General features: G+C 46.3%; 1 protein-coding gene across 1 annotated transcript; it reads left to right on the plus strand.

Annotated features, from left to right (window-relative positions):
• Positions 1-943: 943 nt before the first annotated feature.
• On the plus strand, positions 944-11,058 carry LOC309413361 (G protein-activated inward rectifier potassium channel 1-like; the record flags this gene model as incomplete). Its single annotated transcript, XM_082010482.1, has 3 exons — positions 944-1,911; positions 8,375-8,591; positions 10,475-11,058. Exons 1-3 carry the CDS (start codon positions 1,261-1,263, stop codon positions 11,056-11,058), a joined length of 1,452 nt encoding a protein of 483 aa, XP_081866608.1. The 5' UTR covers positions 944-1,260.
• Between the last annotated feature and the right edge of the window lie 11,273 nt (positions 11,059-22,331).

Here is a 22,331-nt window from a genome sequence, read left to right on the forward strand (position 1 = left end):
TGATAATGTGAACATCTTAAAAATACTTGTTTATGCTTTATAATTTGGTGAAAATACTGAAATTAAACTTCAGACAGACCAATAGTTTATTCAGTTCCCAGTCTAGAACTGAAGCAAAACGCAATTGCCAGTTATTGCAGACTTACTTCCTAAAAACTCAGTAACTGTGGGCGATGGTTTTGTAATGACAATGCTTTGCCGAAAATGAGGTGTTGAAATGACTGACCTGAATGATAGTACTGTTCTTATATAACTGAGAATTAAATTCAAATACTGATTATTTTTGAGAAACAACATTAAAAATAGCAAGGGCGGTGGGGGGGAAGTCAATAGCATAGCTCCGCTTTGAGCTTCTCATGCCATTAGTAATCAACACTGCTGATTTCAGATCTTTTCTGTCCATCAAAACCACGAGAGCTGCATTGAAATCGCTTAAGCTTCTAGGGAACCGTCTTTCGAACAGCTTCCTGCTAGTTCGGCAATAAGCAGCACCTCTGATGGACTAGGCCTCGTTAACTTGGAATATTTAAGTTTCTTTCACATGCGGACCGAGGATTAGCATATTCACATTCCTTTGTTTAAGAGCTGACCTGTCTCACTATTTCCTTTTAAATTCCCTAGTGCGCCGGCAGCACGGCCTCTGAGCGGATGACTCGGTGCTGCTCACATTAATTATTTGAATCTCCGGCATCCTGAACTCTGCTACCAGGGTGTTACGGTGCAATGACATTTGTAAAGTAATCACTCGTCCTCGCTCGAGGGTCTCTGAGCGCGGAACGAGGCGCTGAGTGCAAACGGCTTGGAGCAAAAAGACGTCGGCGCCTTACCGCCCAGCCCGCTGTCGGCACTCCTCGCTCCGCTGCCTTCGCGGTCCGCCACCGCTGACCGCCAGACCCCGCGCAGCCGCAGGCCGCCCAGCGGGGCTCAGCGAGCCGACCACGGCTCTGCTCCGCCCCGGTCCCCGGCGAGCTCCGCCCTGCCTCCGCTCACCGGTCCAACTCACCCGCCGGCTGCGCAGTCCTGCCCGCGTGTTCTGGGTCTCGTCGCGGCTGCTCTGTCCGATCTTCCACCCGCGGTGCCGGCGAGCGGGCAGCGCTGGCGGCGGCTGACTCCCGCTCCGCGGTCATCCGGGCGCGTCCCGTTCGCCGGGGACCGGCGCAGCACTCGGCGGCTGCTGCGCGCCGGCAGCGAGGTGCCGCCGCCCCCCCCCGCCCTGGCACATCCTTGCCGCGCTCGCGGAGGGCCTCGAGAGCCGCCAGCATGTCTGCCGTGCGCAGGAAGTTTGGGGACGAGTACCAAGTGGTAGGCCCGGCTTGCAGCAGCACTCGCAGAGAGCGGCAGCGCTTCGTGGACAAGAACGGGCGCTGCAACGTGCAGCACGGGAACCTGGGTGGTGAGAGCAGCCGCTACCTCTCTGACCTCTTCACCACGCTGGTGGACCTCAAGTGGCGCTGGAACCTGCTCATCTTCCTGCTGACCTACACAGTCGCCTGGCTGATCATGGCCTCGATGTGGTGGGGCATCGCTTACCTGCGAGGTGACCTGCACCGGGCGCATGACGACACCTACAGTCCGTGCGTGGCCAACGTGTACAACTTTCCCTCCGCCTTCCTCTTCTTCATAGAGACCGAGGCCACCATTGGCTACGGGCACCGCTACATTACCGAGCGCTGCCCTGAGGGCATCGTGCTCTTCCTCTTCCAGTCGCTGCTGGGCTCCATCGTCGATGCATTCCTGATTGGCTGCATGTTCATCAAGATGTCCCAGCCCAAGAAGCGAGCTGAGACCCTCATGTTCAGCCGTGCTGCAGTTGTCTCACAGCGGGATGGCAAGCTCTGCCTCATGTTCCGTGTCGGCAACCTCCGCAACAGCCACATGGTGTCTGCCCAGATCCGCTGCAAGCTGATCAAGGTGAGGCCTGGCGTGACAGCGGGCGGGATGGGGCGCCTGTATTGTGATGGGCGACGTGGGCAGGGTGCAGGCCAAGTGCAACCACGTGCCCATGGTGTGAGTAGCATGGGGCTTTCCCTGCCCTGCCCCAGGAGCAGCTGCCTTGTCCCTTGGCATGCGGGCAAGAGGATGTGTCTGGAGTGGTATGAAGGGCTTCAGAAAAGTTTGCCGTGCCTGCCCATAGTGGGAGCCGCAAAAGAACCGAGCATGCGTAGGGGAAAAGACAGTCTCATCAGAGAGCTCCTGGGGCATTCCATGGGTTGTGAGGCTGGCGGGAAGCCGATTTGGTCGGGAAGGATGGATGTCTCAGGGTGCAGGATAGCTGCAGGGAGGGATACTACAGCATGTCGCTTAGCAGGTGACAGCTGGGAATAAGAAATTGATTATACCCATTTTGTGGTGACATTAAATTCGGACAAAGGTCAACCTTGACCTCCATTTCCCCTTGGGGAAACTTGGGGAGCTTTAACTTGCGATTCCTTACCCCATGTTTCCAGCCAGTAGCCTCCAAGCATTTCAGAGGGATTGTGCAGGTTGCTTTAGTGGAAAGGCCCTTTGATTGTCACCAATAGCTATTTATTAATCACTGACAGTGGTCAGTGTAATTCAGAATGCAAGAAAACTGGAATTTAAAGGAGATCATAACCAAAAAAAAAAAGAAATCATCAGGAGACAGTAGAGTTTGGCAGGCCCCTCGGGCAGGAGTAGAATGGAAGGGAAGAGCTGCGTGTGGCATGCCGAGACAAAGCAACATAGCCGCTCATAGCAGCTATGTCTCGTCACAGGAGCAGGCTTGATGGGGAGCATCAGAAGCTGGATGCCAGTGATGATGTTAATTTCGGAATATCATACTTGAATGGCGTAAATGTTCTGTATTCTCTATGGTAATCCTTTCTTTGGAGCAACTGTTTGGCCTTTTAATAATTTGCAGAAACAAGCATGATATGGTTGGTGAGGGGCCAGCGGTAAATCAGAAAGGCCGTTTTCCTTCTGTGCAGAACGCTTGACTGAGCTGTTAATTTTTATTGCTGCAGAATACCATTTAAAATGGAGAGTCTGCTAAGAGTCAAAAAAGCAGTTGGGAGATATATATGGGAACAAGCTGTCAGGAGTTAACAATGGAGCAATTTCTGTAGGAGTCAGCAAGCCAGCTAAACCATGATTTTTGTTGACCTCTAACTGCTAAAAATTAGCAGAAAGCCTCCTCTAAAATAGTTAATTCTGTCCATCACCCAAGTCAAACTAATGCAAGTCAAAGTGGAACAAAAGCAGTGTCACAGTTGTGTTTTTACAGCGATAGTAATCCGTTATAAACTTCTTTTGAAATAAGACACCGAACATACAACCTGGTGCGCTTTCTGCTGATAATTCTACTGCTACACAATGCTGGTATGCAGACGATTGGGACAGAAAACACAAGGACATGTGATGGACCTGCTTGACCAATTTGTCTTATGATAGCTGTTTCATAGACTAGACAATGAATCAGTGAGTAATACTTGATTGCTTTCGAATGATCATCATGCCTGTGACTTGTCTTCAAGCTGCTTTGCGACCTTTGGCAAATAAAAGCTATGGACACAGGAAGGTTTAAAAGTGAATGCTTGTGTAGTAGGTGCCCGCTCAGTCCTCATTACAAGGTGTGGTATTAGTTCCCATGTCTTTCTGTAAATTCTCCTCAGTTCGTTGAGGTGCCCCTTGAATGGGATGCACCATTCCAGCAGTCATAGCGGCCGTTCTGGCAGCTCGTGAATTTACATCAGCTGCTGTGAAATAGCTTTGTGTGTCCTGTAAACTTACGGTGAATGTGCCAGAACTCACTCGCATTTATCTTTGGCGAGTTCTGCCTTTTTGTGATGTGCGCTCTTTCTGCTGCGCTTCATGCAGTGCTGTTGACAGCTGTCTTGCTACACTTCTCCTGCACACAATTAGATAGCTTGATTTTTTTTTACTTGTGTCACAGTGAAAGAATGTGAAGAAATGTGTCTTATCACACTTTGTACTTGAGATAGGAGCCATATTTAGTAGTGAACATAGTGTTTCAGTGGGACCAATGGAGCCCTGACGATTTACACTTGTAAGAAAAGTACACCAATCTAAGTCTGTCTGAATGGCATTTACTGAAAAGTGTGATATATGCCCTAGGCTATTTGGTAGATTACAGTGGTGCCACTGCACCATGCTTGCTTTTTTTTTTTTGTTCCAGGGGACTGCCCAGAAGCATGGTGTAGTGATGTCACGGAAAAATCTGGGGCCCTTCTTGGAGTGAGTTGTGGAGAGTTTGGAAAACAGAGTTACAAGACTAAGCGTGCATGTTTCAGCAAAAACTTTTCCAGAAACCCGAGTCCTTCTAATTGACATTGAATGCTCTAGAAGCAGGAAAAAGCAAACTCCTGGGGCAAGAAATAGAAAGAAGCTGGTTGGAACTAACAGCTGAAAATGCACATTTCCAGGTTCTGGCCTTTTCAGCGTCACAGTGAACTGTATTTTTCTGCCTGTTAATTTCTGGACCTCACTAGTGCACCTGAGTGATCTGGTGATAGCAGCAGCAGCAACCAGCATCCACCATATGGTGATCAGTATTGATTTTTTTAAAATTAGTTACAATACCTATTTTTATCTTCTCTTGATGGGACTACATATGTCACCGATGAACGTGATAGTGTTGGTGTGTAAAGTGGTCCGTAAAGTGTTTCAGCTAGTAGTGTAGGACATTTTGATTTAGAAAGCCAAGGAATGTAAAATCATCATAGCCGGTTTTCAGCACGTGCTAATCAATAGTTTTAAAAATAGAATTGTGAAGCATAGTAGCCACAGAGCCAGTGCAATTTGGGTTATGACCAGCAGGCACCTCTTTTTTGAGCTGTGCTAATTAACAGCTTTGAATAAGCTGAAAGCAAACAAAAGGGTAACAGAAAGTTCCCGGATGGCAAATGAAAGGCATTGCAAGTAAGTAAGAAGACCCATTATATTGTGATCTCAGCAACTCGATAAGCAGGGCATGTGCAGAAAGTGCAAACGGTGTGTTTTTTAATGTCACAGAATCATTCAGATTGGAAGGGACCTCGAGAGGTCTCTAGTCCAACCTCTTGCTCAAAGCGTGGTGAGCTAGGAAGTCAGACCAAATTGTTTTGGGCTTTCTCCAGTCTGGTTTTGGAAACCTCTCAGGACAAAGACTGCACGGCCTTGCTGGGCAAGCTCTTCTGCTGCTTAACTGTCCTCATGATGGAAAAGCTTTTCTTCAGTCCAGTCTGAACTTCTTTTGTTTCAGCTTAACAGCTGTTGTGTCTCTTGCTCCCCACTATGCACTGCTGTGAAGAGCCTGTCTCTACTTTCTTGATTACCTTCCTCTTAGATTTTGGGAGGTTGCTATTAGATCCCCCTCTATGTTTTCTCTTCTCTGGTCTGAACAAGCTAGGCTCACTCACACTGCATTTATAGCTTGGGGCAACTAGTAGCAGTCATCCCGTGAATTATCTAAGCTAGAGCTCCAGGTATAGTGTCGCTACCAAAATCCCATATGATTCTTTAACAGCAGTATCAAAATAACAAGTTCATATTATTTCAGTAATGTAATATATAATAAATGTTCTTGCACGCTGCTAGTCTAACGGTGGGACAGAAGTGCAGATAGGTGAGATCAGGGTTTTTCGTCACAAATACCAGAACAGAAAATACCGTAGTATTGTATGGCAAATTAGCACATACCAGTTTAGCATTTTCTAGATTGCCGAGTTTCTCTACGATGTACTGCAATATTAAGCTTGATGGTTGACTGTCTTTTGCATCCTGCATTTTCTACTCTGATGATTAATTAGTCCACCTGGGTATCAAAACATAAATTATGTGAGTTCTGTAAATGAGTGAACTGAAAGAGGGTTAATAGTAATAAAACTGCATTGTGTCCAGTTAAAGAAGGATGTGCACAAACAACAGGGTTTAGAAAAGCGTCGAGAATGAGTAAAGGATAGGAACGAAGACCCGAAGGGCATGAAAAAGATGTGTCAGACACAAAACCAGACCAAGTGATGATGCAATGGCAGTCTGCTTAGTAATAAGAAACAAAACAAAGGTCCAGTGGCAGAAAGTTAACGGTGGAAAAATCTGGACATAGGTGGAGTCTTCTTTTTTTTCTTAGCTGCAAGGCAATTAACCTTTGGAGCAACTTACCTAGATCTTTGGATTCTCCATCTCTGGCCCCATTTAAACTGAGAGCTGGGGCATTTCTAAGTAATCGTGCCCTTGTTCCAGCATGTATTAATCTGCGGAATTTATTTGGCTTCATGTTATGCGGCTGGTCAAAATAAAGAATCACAAGTGTTCCTTCCAAACTTATTGCTGACAGTTTATAGCGCTCTGCCCTGTTTTGCAATCCTTTGAGTAAAGCTATATATATGCAATAAAGGTTGCTGGCTAGGAGTCTTAAAATACTGCGGCTATTAAGCTATCTTAATTCAGGTTAATTTTATTTAACATAGTTTTTTTTTAAAAATTCTTCGTGCCCTGCATAAATCAGTCCTGTATTTAAGATACCAAATACCTCAGACTCAACCTTTTGCTTTCTCCCAGATCTGTTACCTCTAATCATCCTCGCTGGGTTTGTTTACTATTGAGTGTATTTGATTGAAGACTTCCACAGAGAAAAATGGTTTGCAGATGAAACAGTTCTTAAGTCATTCAGGCAGCAATTTGTGCAAATATGCACATCTTTGTCTAGGCAATTGTATTTGATAAAACTTTGGGAAAATTTGAAGTTTAGATGTTGGTTCATACAGCTCATGTTGAGCCTTGTTACCTTGGAGCAAAGATCATACGTTGCCAACCAATTTGTGCACCCGCTGAAAGAACCCGCTGCCAGGCAACAAAAGCAGTGGCGTAGTCAGCGGCTTAGTTCTGCAGGTTCCCTCAGGAAAACAGAAGGGACATTTTTGCAGTTCTTTGATTACACCTTTGAGTGTAAAAAAGGCTGTCGTGATTGCTACGTAGTAGTGGTTTTGATCACTTTTATTTTATAGCACTGTCTTACCTTTCAAAGCACAAATAATCTGTGAGAATGCTTTTACAAGCAATCGGCTGGTATTTTCTCTGTCCTCATCAGTAGTGGAGAAACTGACTCTTGTGTAAGGGAAAACTTGGTTATTTAGATAGGAAGACCTTTTTTTTTTCCTCATCAGAAAAACAGACACATAGCACGTAAGTGAAAGAATGCATTGTATCTAATAAGGAGCTGTACTCTATCAGCTACCTAACTGGTTATGTAGTCACCAGTAAATACCAGGCAGTTAAAAATTCAGCATTTTTAAGATACAGGTGAAGCGGAGATACAATCTGAAGGTACACTAGTTACCTAGGGATTTTGTTTAAAAACAGAAAGTTTCTTAAAAGAATACCAGTCAGATTGAAGTCAATGGCAGAACTGCTAGCTTCGGCTTGCTCTCAGGACTAATGGATGGAGTTTCCAAGCAACGGAACCAATAAATTTGTCAATACCAATACAACACAGTTTAAACTATTTAGTAACTATGGAATAATCTATCATTTATAATCCATAGTTGGCTTCTTAAAGAGTTATATGCTTTCTAAACAAGCAATAAGCAGAACGGATTTTAAATAGGCTCTGCAAAGCTCTCAATTTTAATGGGAAATTTCCACCAGAGACCTTTAAAGCCATCAGCTGAGGAGCTGCCTGGCCAACTGATGTAATTTCTAGTTATCCTTTGAACACCAGGAAAATTTAGGGGAACACTACAGGGCGGGGGGGAAGCTATCACATCAGTGTTTTTATGGGACCTGTGAAATGATGTCAATAAAAACAGGGCACTTAGCTTAATAATGATAATAAGTTCATTATTAAGATCAACATACAGTAGGTGGTACATGCAAATTGGCAAGGGATGATAGCATTGTTAATACCGATTCAGATGGTTTTGTGGAAATGTCACTTACCAGACATACTTTACAATTACCGTGATGCTTACCTTTAAGGTAGTACATCACAGCGTTTGCCAAACGAAAACTAGTAACATACAAAAATAATGAAACATTACGTCAGGCAATGGATTAAAATATGCCTGTCTTGTAGATTTTGTTCTCATTAACGGGAACGCTTGCCGCAGGATGTTCATGGCGAACATCCATTATAAGGCATGTAGGGTGGTATCCGACGTTGTTGTCAAAATATACATATATATATGATAGTAAAGTTTGTAGATGATGTTGAGATCTAGTGGCATGATAAGAAAAGTCAAAATTGGTCATATATAGTAGCCTTACAGTATTTAACATTACTTGTACCTTCATTATGAAGACCCCAGACCAAATATGTAGATGATAATGTTATGAAAGAGGTAGGTTTGAAGTTCATTGCATTGCTTTTCATGTTTTGCCTCACACGGCGATTACTAAATCATCTTTTCATCTTTAGTCCCGACAGACACCGGAGGGAGAATTTCTGCCGCTAGACCAGTGTGAACTGGATGTTGGATTTGGAACTGGAGCTGACCAGCTGTTTTTAGTTTCCCCATTAACCATCTGTCATGAAATTAACTCAAAAAGCCCCTTTTTTTGTCTCTCACAAAGATCACTAAGAAGTGAGCAATTTGAAATAGTTGTCATCCTTGAAGGAATCGTCGAGACTACTGGTAAGATTAAGAATAATATGCATGCTCTAATTTTTAGTCTTTGTTTTCAGTCCTGATATTATTAGCGAGGCAGACGTTAATCCTTTCAGGATGGTGATCCTGAATGCTCCAGAATATCCTACCATGTGCTACAGAGCTTCAGTGGCCTTTACCAGCCAACAGGAGACCTTCCTTCCCCATAGGGTTCTGCATTACTGATGCCCAAAGTGGCCAATATGTCCAAGAAGAGATTCAGCCTGCTAGTCTTTGAGTATGGCATGTAGAGGAATACAATACCCTTATGAGCCTCCTGTTTTAAGGACCACCACTCCGAAAGAACGTTGAACTTTAAAAGTTGCCAGTGCTGGAAAATCACTTTCAGCCTAGCTTGCATTAAATTGAGTGCAAAATAACAAATCCAGTTTTACAGTACAAACGCAGACCACATAGTCGCAAAGATTGTAGGAATGTGTGGTTATCGGCAAATATGAGCAGGGCGCTTTTTTTTTTTTTTTTTTTTTTAAATTCTGATACGGCATTGTCCAGATGACAGCTGACTTTGTGGCCTTGTCTTTTGAGGACTTCATTCTTTTATGAATGCTGTGACAATGCGCTGTGATTACATAAGCAGCTCTGCGTCGAGGATCCATGCATACTGTTAAAGTCCAGATCATTCAGTAGGTTCATCGATATTCCGATCTTCCTCTCCCTTCTTTTGAGGATTTGTTAAACTTTGATTAATCGAGGAGCATTTTCATCCTTCTTTCAAAAAGATTACCGGTTGCCCGGTTCCTGCCTTAGAAACAGTAATGACCTTTTGGTGCAGCCAAGTGCAGTTATCTCATGCTGGACAGGAAACAGGACTGACCTATTATTATCCACATGCTGGACTGAGCCCTAAACAAATACACAATCAACCGGGACAGAACACTCTTTCACATTAAGCGCGGCAGTCTTTAGACCCCCGCAGAAGCCTCTTCTCATCACGCAACTGAACCACGTATCTTAGATAAGCATGCATTCATAACCGCACTTAATGCAATTACCTAACAACGGTGTCGCAAGGGAAACATTTTATGCTTGTCTGAGAATGAATGTAGCAGTAACTAGAGAGCAAATCAGAGTTTGGGCTTACTGACTGCTAATTCTGCCTCTGAAGAGTACCATGACAGGAAGTCTTAAAATTTCTACTCACCTAGGATATGTGTATTAATTATCATCAGCACAGTTGTGCTGACGAGAATGTAACAGATTTGTTGGCTTGGTTAGAACACATTTTTATCTGTCAGTTCACACATATAAATACTGCCAATGATGTATGTTTGCACTAAGAGGAACAAATTTTTCTACAAGCTCTACAGCGGTACTTGTGTCTTAGCGTGGAAGACAGCTGCAGTGTCTCTGCACGGCTTTTGTCTTGACGTACTATTTGGAGAAAAAGTAGCCTAGCCTAGAGGGAATGGGAAGATTAAATTTTTCATTTAGCTTTGGCTTCCCCCCATGCCTGATCTTTGCCAGAGAATTCTGTAAGCCCACGCCAAGCAATGGTTCTTTCTCCCAAGGTGACTTCCCAGAAACAGTATTACATACAAACTATAAGAATCTTGTTGCTAGTGAGCTAATACTGTCTTAAATTTATGTTTTGCTCTTGTCAAAAGCCCAGTGTGAGTCTGCAATATTTAATCCAATATTTGCATAAAAATCTAGTTAATCAAGTAGAGGCACTCCATTCCCTGTCAGGAGATTGACGAGGAACAATTAGCTCCATTTTATAATCTATAGATTTGTTAGTTTACAGGCTGCAATTGATTTTTACCCGTCAGCCTTACCTTGTATTTTTTGTTCCGTATGCTGGTCTACTTGCTCGCATCAGAATGTCACGCTCTTGTCTCTTGTTTCCGTAGGAATGACGTGTCAAGCTAGGACCTCGTATACAGAAGATGAAGTTCTTTGGGGTCACCGATTCCTCCCGGTAATGTCCCTAGAAGATGGCTTTTTCCGTGTCGATTATTCCCAGTTTCATGCTACGTTTGAAGTCCCCACTCCTCCTTGCAGTGTTAAAGAGCAAGAAGAAAACCTGTCCCTGTCATCTCCTGTGAATAGTCCCATCGATAATAACAAAACCAGAAGAGAACAGGTTTGTTCACTTGACTGTCTTGATATTGCAGGAGAGAAAAAGCGCAAGCTCCCTTTTAAACTTCAGAAGATTAGTTTGAGAAAGGAAGACCTTCCAAAAAGAGCCCTGAAAATGAGTTCCAGTAACATAGAGAAGACTTGCAGTACTGGAGATGTCTTGAAAACTCAAGAGCTAAGTCCCATCTCTGGCAGTGAAGATAGTGATGACAGGATACAGCTGAAAGCCTTAAAAATAAATGCCGAGGCTTTGACTCAGTCTACCGGTGATGTCGAGCTACAGAAGAACCCTCCAAGTATTTATGCTTTAGAGATGAAATTGGAAGATAATTTCCTGCCAAACTTTGAAAAATGAACTCTGATTGCCTCTCTTAAGGGCAGAAGCAACAGGAGTTGTTGCTGATAAACTGCGTTCCAGACTGCTGGCCTGAAAGAGTTGTCTTACAGTGAAGTCACAATTTGTTTTTGCCACTTTCAGGAAGAATGGTCCTTTTTGAATAGTTGTTCTGTACAGATCCAACTTAGGTAGCATAATAGGACCTTGAGGGCCAGTAAGGTTAGACTGTCGTGCCAGAGAGATCGCTGCCCTGATGATGTTTATCGGCATGCTCATTGCAATTCTACATTGTCTTCCATATACGCAGATGCTTTTTCACGAAGCAAGAACCAGATCCTTAGTTGCAGAGTGAAATGTTCAGAGGTTGACCAAAAAGGGTGTAAAACCAGCTGAAACACAATTTTGAGCAGCTGAGATCTTGGACTGTTCCTGATGTATAGAACAGCAGAACACAGGAAGAATATGTGATGCTGTTCGGTCATAGTCCAGTTCTCTCAGTGACCCCATTGGAAGGTGGCTTTCCTGTGCAGCCTAGTGGCACGCATCCTTCTTTCTCAATGATTTTGGCACGCCAACTTTGTGCCCTCAGAATCTCGTTCATTGTCATTGAAGTAAAGGAAGTGGTTTGCAATAGCCATTTGTGTCGTGTGACTCACACGAACTCTTATAAGCACAAGGGTCATTTATTCTGTCCAAAATCATACTGTTTGCCTTACTGATCATCACGAAATGGTGAGAACTAGACTCTGACTTTCTTGGATTTCCTGGGGTTTTACACTTCAGAATAATCGCATTAACTATTCAGCTATTCTGCTGTCCATCTCGTCTGTGAAAGAGGTCTTTTTTTTCTGGTTGGTAGCGAGCAAGCATAATCAGAACTTGCTATTTTGTAAAATGCGATGTTTGGTAGCTCAGCATATAGGGTGCCTATCACTAGCAGAGCACTCCCAAACAGAAGGATCAAATTGTGCTCTTGTTATGTGGACAGAATTCGGTCAAATTTAAAGGGGCTTGCTGTAGCCATACCAATTGGCAACACATGCCTTGAGGACTAGAACGGAGAGGTAAAGTAATATATCCAAGCCAGGGGTGGCTAGGCTTGCATAAATAGCTATTCCTTGCTTTTGATCTCCTGCCAACAGTGTGAAACTGGAAAATGGTATTTTGCACAGAGGTGGGATTTGCTTCTTGTTGTTCTTGTTTGTTTTCAACATGTATTTCAACATTATATATGTGCTGAAATCTGTATTTTCATTTATTAAACATATTAGTATGGGATATTTAGATGATGGCTTGAAGTCTTGATGGATGATGACTCTCCCCACTCTTCAGAACAGCCAGAATTAGTTTAAAATAAAATTACATCCACCTTGGGTCTCAAGCATTCTTGCGAGTCAGTCAGCTCGGATTGCATTTCTAATAGACACAGAAACAATGAGCAAAAGTACCCCGTATCTGCTTTTCCAAATAGTTAGGTGGAAGGCTGTTCAGCACATCTTATGTGACTGCCAGACGTGTAAAGCAGTAGTATTCTGTGCTGTGCATTCTGGAGGATGGTCCTAAGCTATTTTCAGTTTTCGCAGTTCTGGGCTGCTCCTGTAGCTGCAGAGTAGATTTAGTTGTGGCCTCCCAGGATTTTCCTGTAGACCAGTCTCAGCGCTAAGCAGAATCTTTATGCTCTAAAATGTATTATGAGAGCTGGCAAGCTGTGTGGTGGTTTTCTGTGATGCCAGCGGTAACAAAAGTACTTCTGGGAACCCTATGGTAACTCTGTTCCTACTGCATGAAGCAGAAGGATGTCTTCCTGAGGCTGAGGGCTCCAGTACACACCTCATAATACTATTGCTGTTGCTCCTCGAGGAGCGTATTTGCTCTGGAAGAGACTAAGGGTGAAGGAGTAGGAAGGCAAACTCTTACAAGCAAAATGACACAGTGGGGTACCCAGAGATACAGGAGGGCAAGGAGGAAAAACGTAGCCAGCTTTGTATGGCCCCAGGAGGACACCGAGGGCCCCTAGCGACCGCAGCGCCGTGTGTGACTGAGGGGTCACCAGCGCCGCTACCAGGAGGCTGGGTCGGGGCAGATCAGGCCCCAAACTGGAAATGGGGTGGGAGCAAACTGCCCCCCAGCTCCGGGATCGCGCAGGACGGGCCGAGAAGGAGCAGGGAGTGGTACGTGCTCTCACTTTCTTGGCGGGCAGCTCAGCTCTGAGTCCGCTCTGCAGCTACGAATACAGCCTGCAGCCTGGGGGTCTGGCAGAACGTGCCACACCAGCACAGCAAGCGTTGGGGGATGCCTACTGGTGCGAACAGCCAACTCAGACACACACACGTTTCAGCCACCCACCGGCTGCCACCTGACGTTTGGAGCTGGGTGATGCAGGCAGTCAAGATCATGACACAAACTTTCCCCTGTGCCACCCCGCGTTCAGTTCTGTGCTCTGATTTGAGGTCTGGGTTTGGTGCTGTGCAGGCACGACGCATCGTGCCAGACAGGTGAGGTGGCGGGGAGCCAAGAGGTATGAAATGTGCTTTCAGGCTGCTAAGGGTGAGGTGGAAGCACAGACAGGCGTGCTCAGGTTTTTTCCTCTCAAATACCAGAAATTAACTCTATCCCTAAAGGAAAAAGCTTGAGGGACAACGAAAAATGCTTGGTGGTTTGCCACATCAAGGGCACAGGCAGGAGCTGACACTTCTCCTCCAGACTGATGAACGCCAGGCCAGTAGCAACTGTTCAGGTTTCACAGAAGGGGAAAGTATAATGGCATCAAGCGCTGTGGAAGTCTCAGTCCAAAGTGGTGTTTATGTGTGATAAATGATTGGTTTACTCTTGGTACTCATGGCTGTGGCTCCTACAGTCCCATTGACTCGGTAAGCATCTGTGACAGTGCCTGAGGGAAGGATGTTACCTTTTGTGTCCGAGGAGTGGGAGGTGGTCCTAAGATTTCTCGGACGCCTTTGGGATCACTGGGGGTTCTCAGGCAGCCCCAGTGCTGTTCATAGGGATGTGGGTGATTTTCCCTGCATTGCCAGGGACGCTTGGGGCTGTTGGTAGCATTGCCATCATCCAGGGGCCAGACAAGGCCCCTCCAGGGCTACGTGAGGACCCCAAGCTGCTCCCGGTTGCTGTCAGCACCCTGAGGTGCCCTGGGTACATCTGGGGTCAGGAGTAGGGATCAGTGCGAGCGGTGCTGGGAGATGGATTTTGCACAGGGTCTGGTGATGGCTGTAAACCACTTCCCATCAAGCACACTGAGCCCCATAGCATGCTATATGGCCCTTTTGGTGGGCATCAAGGCCCTTTATTTGTATTCGGGTATGCCCTGGAGCCCTCTGAACTCCTGAACTTGTATTTCAGTTTGCCACCGAGTCCTTCTGTGTGGCCCAAGGCCCTGTGTTTGCATTGCAGCACACCACAATGTTTCCGGTTTAGCTTGCTCCCATCCCAGAGTTTTCCCAGTGCTTTTCTGGTGTGCTGTAGGGCCATCTGTTTTCCTTTCTGTGTGGCCCAGGTCATGCCCTGCCCCCCACCTTTGCCTTTTCTGTGCTCCCAGAGTCTTAGTTTTCCATCTCGCTTGCTAATGTTTTCCTTCTTCCCGCCCCCCCCCCCCCCCGTTCATTGCACCCCAGAGCTCTCCCTCTGTTCTCCTCCATTTTCCTTTCTGTGCACCCCAGAGCCCTTTAGCTTTTGGCAAGCTGCTCTCAGTAGCTGGGGCACACCTCTGTTGCCCTGGCAGCCACAGCTGTCCTCAACGGGGCTGATGGCAGCAGCCCACATTCTTTATGAGCTGCAGCTGTAAGCCAAGGGCTGGGGCTAGGAGAAGCGTCAGGTATACCTGGTGGGGCAGACGGTAATGGACCCTCTGCAGCTCATAGCGGCAGGGGCTTTTGGGCTGGGTTGCTGCCATAGGTGTGGGGTTCACACTGCCACACGCACCTGGGCCCATCCCGAACAGAGACATTGCACACTGAGACTGTTACAGCAGAACAGGTGAACGGGACTGGTGGGGGATATCCCTGCAACCGGGAATGTCCCACTAAATGTGACCAAATGCAGGGAAGGGGCGGGTAGGGCGAAGCGGGCTCACCGAGACAGTGTCCAGGGAGAACCAAACTAGGGCCAAGGAGGGCAGGGTGCAGTGCCAGGGTCGTGGATGGTTTGGGGCTGAAGGAGGGGGGGCGTGCATAGGGATGTGGGGCTGCCTGAGTGCTGGGGATCACTCTGGGGTCAGGTCAGGCCCATGCTAAAGGTGAGTCCCAGGGAAAGCCCTGACAAGGGACATGCTGGGGTGGAGGGTAGCGGTGTGCAGGGGGACACATAAGCTGGGGTGCTTCGAGGCTGTGGCAAGGCATGGGCAGTGTCAGAGGTGTGCAGGGTGGGAGCATCAGACCTGAACCGCGGCCAGTCACAGTGCTGGGAATCCTGGCGCTCTGATCTGAGCTCTGTGGGAGCATCTGGGTCTCTTGGGTGAAGGGGTAGGACGAAAGGGGACGGGAGGGTGTCCCCATAGAGTTAAACCTCTCAGAAGGCAGCATTCCTTCAGAAGGCGGCATGCTAGGACATGTAGCCCTCTGGCACCTGGCATCTGGTTGGCCACGTGGGGCCTCCGTGGCATGCCGGGAGTCACGGTCTTCTGGCACTGGGCTTCCGCTTGGTCTGTGGGTTTTTTGTTTTTTGGGGTTTTTTTTTTTGTGTCTGCTATGCATGCTGGGAGCTGAACTCTTCCAGCCCGCCACATTGGTCTGTGCAGCATACCAGGATGCATAATTTTCCCATACTGCCTTTGATGTGCCCTGTGACATGCTGAGGCTCATAGTTCTTTGCCAGCAGGGAATGAGCTTGGCTGTGTTGCACTCTGTGGTAGGCTGGGAGCTATAGTTCCAGCTACCACTGCCTCCTCTGCCCTGTGGTGGTCAATCTGCTTGTCCGTTCCATAGTGCACTTGTGTCACTCCTATGCCAGCCCATGTAAGTCATCAGAGGGACAGAGGTTTCCCCATTTTTCCCCCCATAGTGTGGGGCAAGTGGTGTTTCTCAGTTCTGGAAGGGAATCAGTAGGGCTGTAACCAGGGGCTCTCAAAGCTGTCAAAGGCCAAAGGGGTCAGGGGTCTAAAGTCAGAGGTCAGGGACCATAGGCGATAGATAATGGGTCTAGGGTCAGAGGTCAAGGATCATATGTCAAGGTCAAAGGTAGAAGGTCAGGGTCAAGGGTCATAGTTGATGGTCAAAGGTCATATGTCATAGGTCAAAGCTACTTTGGTGTTATTAGGCTGCTTTATACAGTTTCTGATACATTTCTTGTATTTCTATTTTTTTGGGTATCTTCTGTCGTTTGGGACTCATCTATTTCTGTTAAGGGAGTCAATCGGGGAGGCCATCAAGGTGACTGAATTGTCGGTGACTTACAGTAAACAATTTGTTTTGCAACTGGAGATAGCTTTGAGAATGGATTCTTACGGGATCTAGTTCTGTTTTATCGTTCGGTCCTATCCAGAACATAGTTCTGATAGAAGTTAGGTAGCATGCGTGGTCTTTCAAGAAATGAAGCATAATCCCATAGCCTTTTGGATTTCCTACAGGAAACTAAAGCACATGACTTTATAATAATATTATTTTCTTTAACAAACTAATTCTTTACATAGCTAAGACATTGATCTTCTGCTATCTATGCCCCAGAAAAATGAAGTTCAATTACTTACCCAGTCACATGTCTGATGTAATAAATGTAGCTGTAGAGAGCAGGTATCAGTGTTTCCAGTAAAGGTTGCTTTCTCTGTTCAGTGCTTATACATGCTGTAAACTTAAAGCAGGTAAAGAAGCTTTCTGCCGCTCCTCGGGCCGCCTTTATACCTTCCCGTGGTTGTCGTGTCCTGTCTGGTGTCGTCCCCCCCACCCCGCGCCGATTGTGGGAAGGGCGGTGGGCGGGGCCCAAGAATGGTGGGCGGGGCCCGGGGTATATGAGCCGCAGCTTTAATCACGGAGCTGATCTGTTCCTGGGCTTCTCTGGGTTCAGTGCTCAGCTATTCTTTCAGTCAAATGTAGCTTTGAGCTGGCTTAGCTACTTGGTGCAGATGTGTTTTGACTCTTTGAGAAGCAGAGGCACCTGAGGTAAGAACATCAGGACTAGCCAAGGTAAAGCAGTATATGTAGTGCAAAGTACAATTCTATACAGCTTTTTTTTTTTTTTTCTTCTTCAGGTTGGTAATTTTGTATTGAGTGTTCAGAGATATGTAAGATAGCTTAATAGCACTTTGGTGGGGTTTTTTTTATTCTAGGTGTATTGCGTTTTCCTGGAATTCCTGACTTTATTGAAGATGGAACCTTGTTGTCTTTACCAGTTTTGCTACACACTATGTAAATTGCTAATATAATCCCTTTTAACAGGATTGATGGTGAGACTATGTAGCAGGGGCTAGGGTGAGTGTCTTGTATGCATCTGTATATGTAGCTTTAGTATTTGTCAAGGAAGCGGCAGGAACATGAGGCATAGTGTGTTTCAGGCTATGGGACAGCTTTCTGCTTTTCCCGATTTGCTCACGTTGTCCCTAGAACCTTGGCAGCTTGGCAGCAGGCCCCTTGCAGATTATAAGCATCAGGACTTCACTTATTTTGTGTGCCTGTAGCAGAGTCTGTGGGAAGACTGGAGGTGCCTGCAGAATGTAGGGCACAGTTCAGAAGAGCAGCTCCTGAGGAGCAGCTGATGCAGGGGGTTCAGGGAATACGAGCATAGGGAAGGAGCTGTTGGGAAGGAGTGGGCTTCCTTGCCTGACAGTTCAGGAGAAGAGAAGGGTTTTCTAAAGCTTTGGGACTAGGATATGGTTGGGAAAGGGATGACGGCCCATCAACCCTTCTCAGATTGGTTTTGCAGTTGGATTTGGGTGTTGGTGAGGCCTGTTCTGTTTTAGTCTCTATGCAGCTGATGAGAGGTATGACAAAGTCATGGGAGATGCAGCATAAACCATACAGGCATCCGTGTAGCAATATGTGGGGTTGAACGTCAGATGAGTCATCCTGGAAAGCATTTAGGTACATGAAATTATGCCCCCCAGGACTCTGAGGTCTTTGCTGCTCTGTGCCTTTTACTTACTTCATTCCTGACTTAATTTTGGCATCCATCCATTCTCTACCCATCAGGATGTCGCAGTCAATGTTACTTAGAGGCATTGACTAGGCACTTATTTCCCATGCAAGTTTGTCACTGTCTTCCCTGTGATTTCTTGGAGAGCAGGATGTGTATTATTTGTGCTTATAACAATCTCCAGCCAGGGTTGTGTCTTATTGCAGTCCTGGGCATGCAGCTTTTCTATTATTCCAGTTTTGCCTTTTTCCTTAAGTGTCCGGTGAGGTTTGCTGTAGTATCGGCCATGGCACTTATGTTTTCTTGTTCTTTGTCTGTTGTGTTTTTAGCACTGTTTTCTGTAGTTGTAAGGCATGCATTTTAGATCTTTGAGTCACCATGACATGCCATTGTGGTTTTTCCATTGGCTGACTGCCACTATAATTCCCTAAGCAGCTTTGTAGGTAAGGAAGTAGTTTGTGTCTTCTGTTTTCCGTGCGAGATATTGTATGTTAATTGGGTCTTGATGTTCCCATTGGTTCTTTTTTGTGCTTGGTGGGCACATCAGTAGCCTACCGAGGGTCTCATGTGCCTCAACTCATCAGCAGAATGCTGAGTGCTTCATGTCTTGCATTAGATGCTCAATGCACAGATCTGTCTTGTGTTTCTTGTGTCTGAGAAGTCTATGGACTGTGTTCTCTCATGGCAGTGACTCAGGATGCATCAGTTGAGCTGTCTGTTTTCATGGAGCCCTCTTTTTGGGACTACTCCTCTGTATCCTTTTGGTCTTGGGTCTTAGATCCTGGCTTCTTGTGCATCTATCGTTGCAGTTGTGGCCATATCTTTTTGTGATGGGCTGCAGAGTTTGACTTTTGGGGCAGCTGTAGGTTCTTCATTGCAGCCCCCGAGGTCTTCTCATCTAAAGGCGTTTTCTCTCTGGGAGTAATTCTTCTTGCTGAGAGTCATCTCTTTGTCTTTGGGTCAAGTCACTTGTGCAGACTGACACTGCACACAAACAAGACGTGTCTGAGTTGGAGCTGCTCTGCCCAGGGACATAGCAATGTTAGTCGGGGGGAAGACTAACAACAAGAGTCTATAATTAATGTTGATATGCCTAGACTGTTTATTTAGCAGTGGGAAACAGGAACTGCTGCAGGCAGGCTGTGGTTTTGGGCAGCATTTCAGCATGTGCTTTCTGTTTTGTTTTATGCAGTCGAGGCATGCAGTCTCAGTGGGGGTGTAAAGCCACGTGCTGGCAGTGGTCTGAGAAGCTGAGCCAGCTGTTGTTGGGTTTGGTGCCTAATAGCACAGTATTATGTGGCAACTTGGTTAAGGATTTACCATTTGGTTTTGCAGGTGCTGTGCAGGCCACCTTTTGGTGGTGGATAAGCATTTGAGGTGAGTAGGGGTGTAGTCCTGAGGAGGAGCATGGGGCTGGGGATTTCTTCTAAGTGCAACAGTAATTTTGTCTTTTGGGATCTTGGATACCACATGTGATGGCCACAATGTTCATCTTCTGAATGAGCAGGTGGGTGGAACATCACAGTGCTTCTAAGCTAAGGGGGGCGGGGTGTGCTATAGAAGAGGTTGGTGTTGGCCAATGTGATGTTTACTGCTGGTAGTGTTGATTTTTATTGCAGATGAGAGAGGAACATGGCAACTGCAGGAAGATCCCAGTTAGCCAATGTGTGAGTCTGTGTTGTTGTTCCTTTTGTGGTTTTTTTTGGTGGTTTTTTTTTTTCTGAGGATGGATTCAGACATCCAGCCCTCAAGATAAACTGAGGGACTGGGGCTGGGATGAGGGGACAAGGTTGGGAATTGCAGGGAGGGGTTTTAAAGTTAGTGTAGGGGAGAGGGCTGTCCAGGAACAGTCACCTCTGGGTAGGCAAAGAGAGCAGGTTACTTTTCAGCACGATGCTAGCATGTGCTGGGCAGGGCAGTTCCAGCCTGTGTCAGTGTTATATAGTTTGTCTAGTCTATCTTCTGTGTCTTAGACCTTCCTCAGGTCTTGATGTCCTCTGTGCTCAAGGGGCACAGCATGCATCTTGGGTGCCATTGCTAGGGTCTCGAATGCCCGTACTCATCAACATAGCGCCAACTGGGTACTGCTTTTCTTGAGTAATAAGCTTAAACGTGTGTTGGTCCTGCATCTCAGAAGTTTCTGCTCAGTCCTCTTTTGCGGCAGCCTTCCAGGCTGGGTGAGCTGCTCTGCTCTCTAGGCATCCCCTTTCACGGACTGGGACTTCTTCCCTGCATCCTTATGCTCTTGGGTCTTGAAGGCAGGCTTCTTGGGCATCGGTCGTCTCAGTCTTGACAGGAACGTCTTGTGATGGGCCATTACGTTTGATTCTTTTTCTGGGGTTGCTGTAGAGCCTCCTCAGTCATCTTGCCCGACAGTACCTCTGGTTGAGGAATACGATTCTTGCTGAGAGCTGTCTCATCTTTGAGTTGCACTTTTTGTGGTGGTCTGTGTCGTTCTGTGCTGTGTGTGTGCTTTTTGGCATGGAGCTGCTCTGCCTGGGGCGTAGAGTCAGGGGTACATGCAGTAGCAATAAAAATCTATGGTTAGTATGTCGATATGCCTCAACCGTTTAGGCAAAGGTTGTCCAGTCAGCTTGAAACAATTAGCCATTGGCAGGCTGAGTGGACAGTCGTTTCAATAGAGTTTTATGGAGGCGATAGGAGCCTTCTGGGGCGACTGTTCAACAGTGGTGAAGCAAATTGAATCTCAAAGGTGTTAAACCCCACACATATGAGCCTTAATGTTTGGCCTAATATTTTTTTAAAGGGCATCTGTAGCTGGACTCTAGATAGCATTCCTAAACAGAAACAAGACTTCTGGAATAGGGAAGTTTTAGCTCTGCATCTGGGTGACTTGATTAATAATTTGTTTTCAGAGGCAGAGGGACAAGATGCGCACCAAGGAGCAATGGAGGTGATAAATGCAGTGCTGTGAGAAGGTGGGTTGGCACATGGTGTCAGAGGGAAGCTGTGATTGGTGGCAATGTGACTACATTAAGGTTTGTAGTCGTCTTATTTCGCAGGTGTAAAGCGATGATCAAAGCAGTATATTGGCTCAGGCAAGGTGAGCAATGACTATTGACCAGCCCACAGATACTTCAGCCCATCTTTGTCTCTGTAGGCTGTGGTGTTCTTGCATGGCAGGCCATGCTGGCATTTCCGTGCCCTGCATCCTTGGCACTGTTATGCTTACTGTCAGGCTGTGTCTTTTGGCCTGGCATTAAGTGTGCCCTGTGTGGTACTCTAGCACCTGTAGGTAATGTTTGTAGGGTGTATGTACATGTGTGTGCATCTGAGGTGGAGCTGCATTGCCTGCTTGTGGCAATTCTTGTCGGGATGGAAGAGTCAAAGCGTGGGTGAGTAATCTGTTGATTAGCAGGGCCTGTTTAGGTGGAGGTTGTACGGCCTCGTTTTGGGGATAGCCAATAGCTATCGGCAAGCAGGCCGTAGAATCTCTTGCATAGTGTTTGTCAGGTGCCACAGGGCGATGTGAATCCTTGAGCGACTTGTGCCACAGCGTACCATTCCAAGTGAAGAGGAGCGGGAACATGTGGCGGAGCATCTTCCTCGGCTTCCAGTTATGAAGGCTGAAGCTATGGCATCAGGTGGAGCGGTGACATTGAGGCATATGGTGAGGCAGTTCTGGGGACGGCTCTAGAATTGGGGTGATCTGCCATTGTGGCAGGCGGGTGGTGAAATGGATGTGTTCTGAGTGAGGGGTGGAATGAGTGGATGTTGAATGAGTGTTAGTTTCTGAATGAGTCTAACCTTGTAAGTGTGTATTTTTTATTTTGGGTGATATTTAAGGTAGAGGTAGGAAATTACTTTTTTTACTCTAATAAAAAAACCCATTTGGGAGGTTTTTTCCCCTGGTCCTGGCCACTCTGTGAGGAAACATTCATCGCCAATGTTTGGATGCAGGTTGGGCTCGGGCTGGGGTTTTTGCAGGCAGGGTGGTATTTTGAGGCCCCTGGGAATGGCATTCTAGAGGAGCTGCATAGAAGTGGGGTGACAGCTCACTGCAGCAGGCAGCAGAACAGATGAGTCAAGAGTGAGGGGTGGTTTGTGTGGTAGCTGAAAGAGCTGTGTGTTTTGAATGTGTCTAACCCTGTAGGATTTGTGTTTGTATATTTTTTCTTTTTATTTGTCTTTGTAGCTTGCAAGTGGAAGTAAGATTATTTTTTTAGACATTTAAAAAATAAAGTAAAACTAAG

Source organism: Phaethon aethereus (assembly GCF_964289735.1).
Source record: "Phaethon aethereus genome assembly, chromosome: 25".
Taxonomy (NCBI): domain Eukaryota; kingdom Metazoa; phylum Chordata; class Aves; order Phaethontiformes; family Phaethontidae; genus Phaethon; species Phaethon aethereus.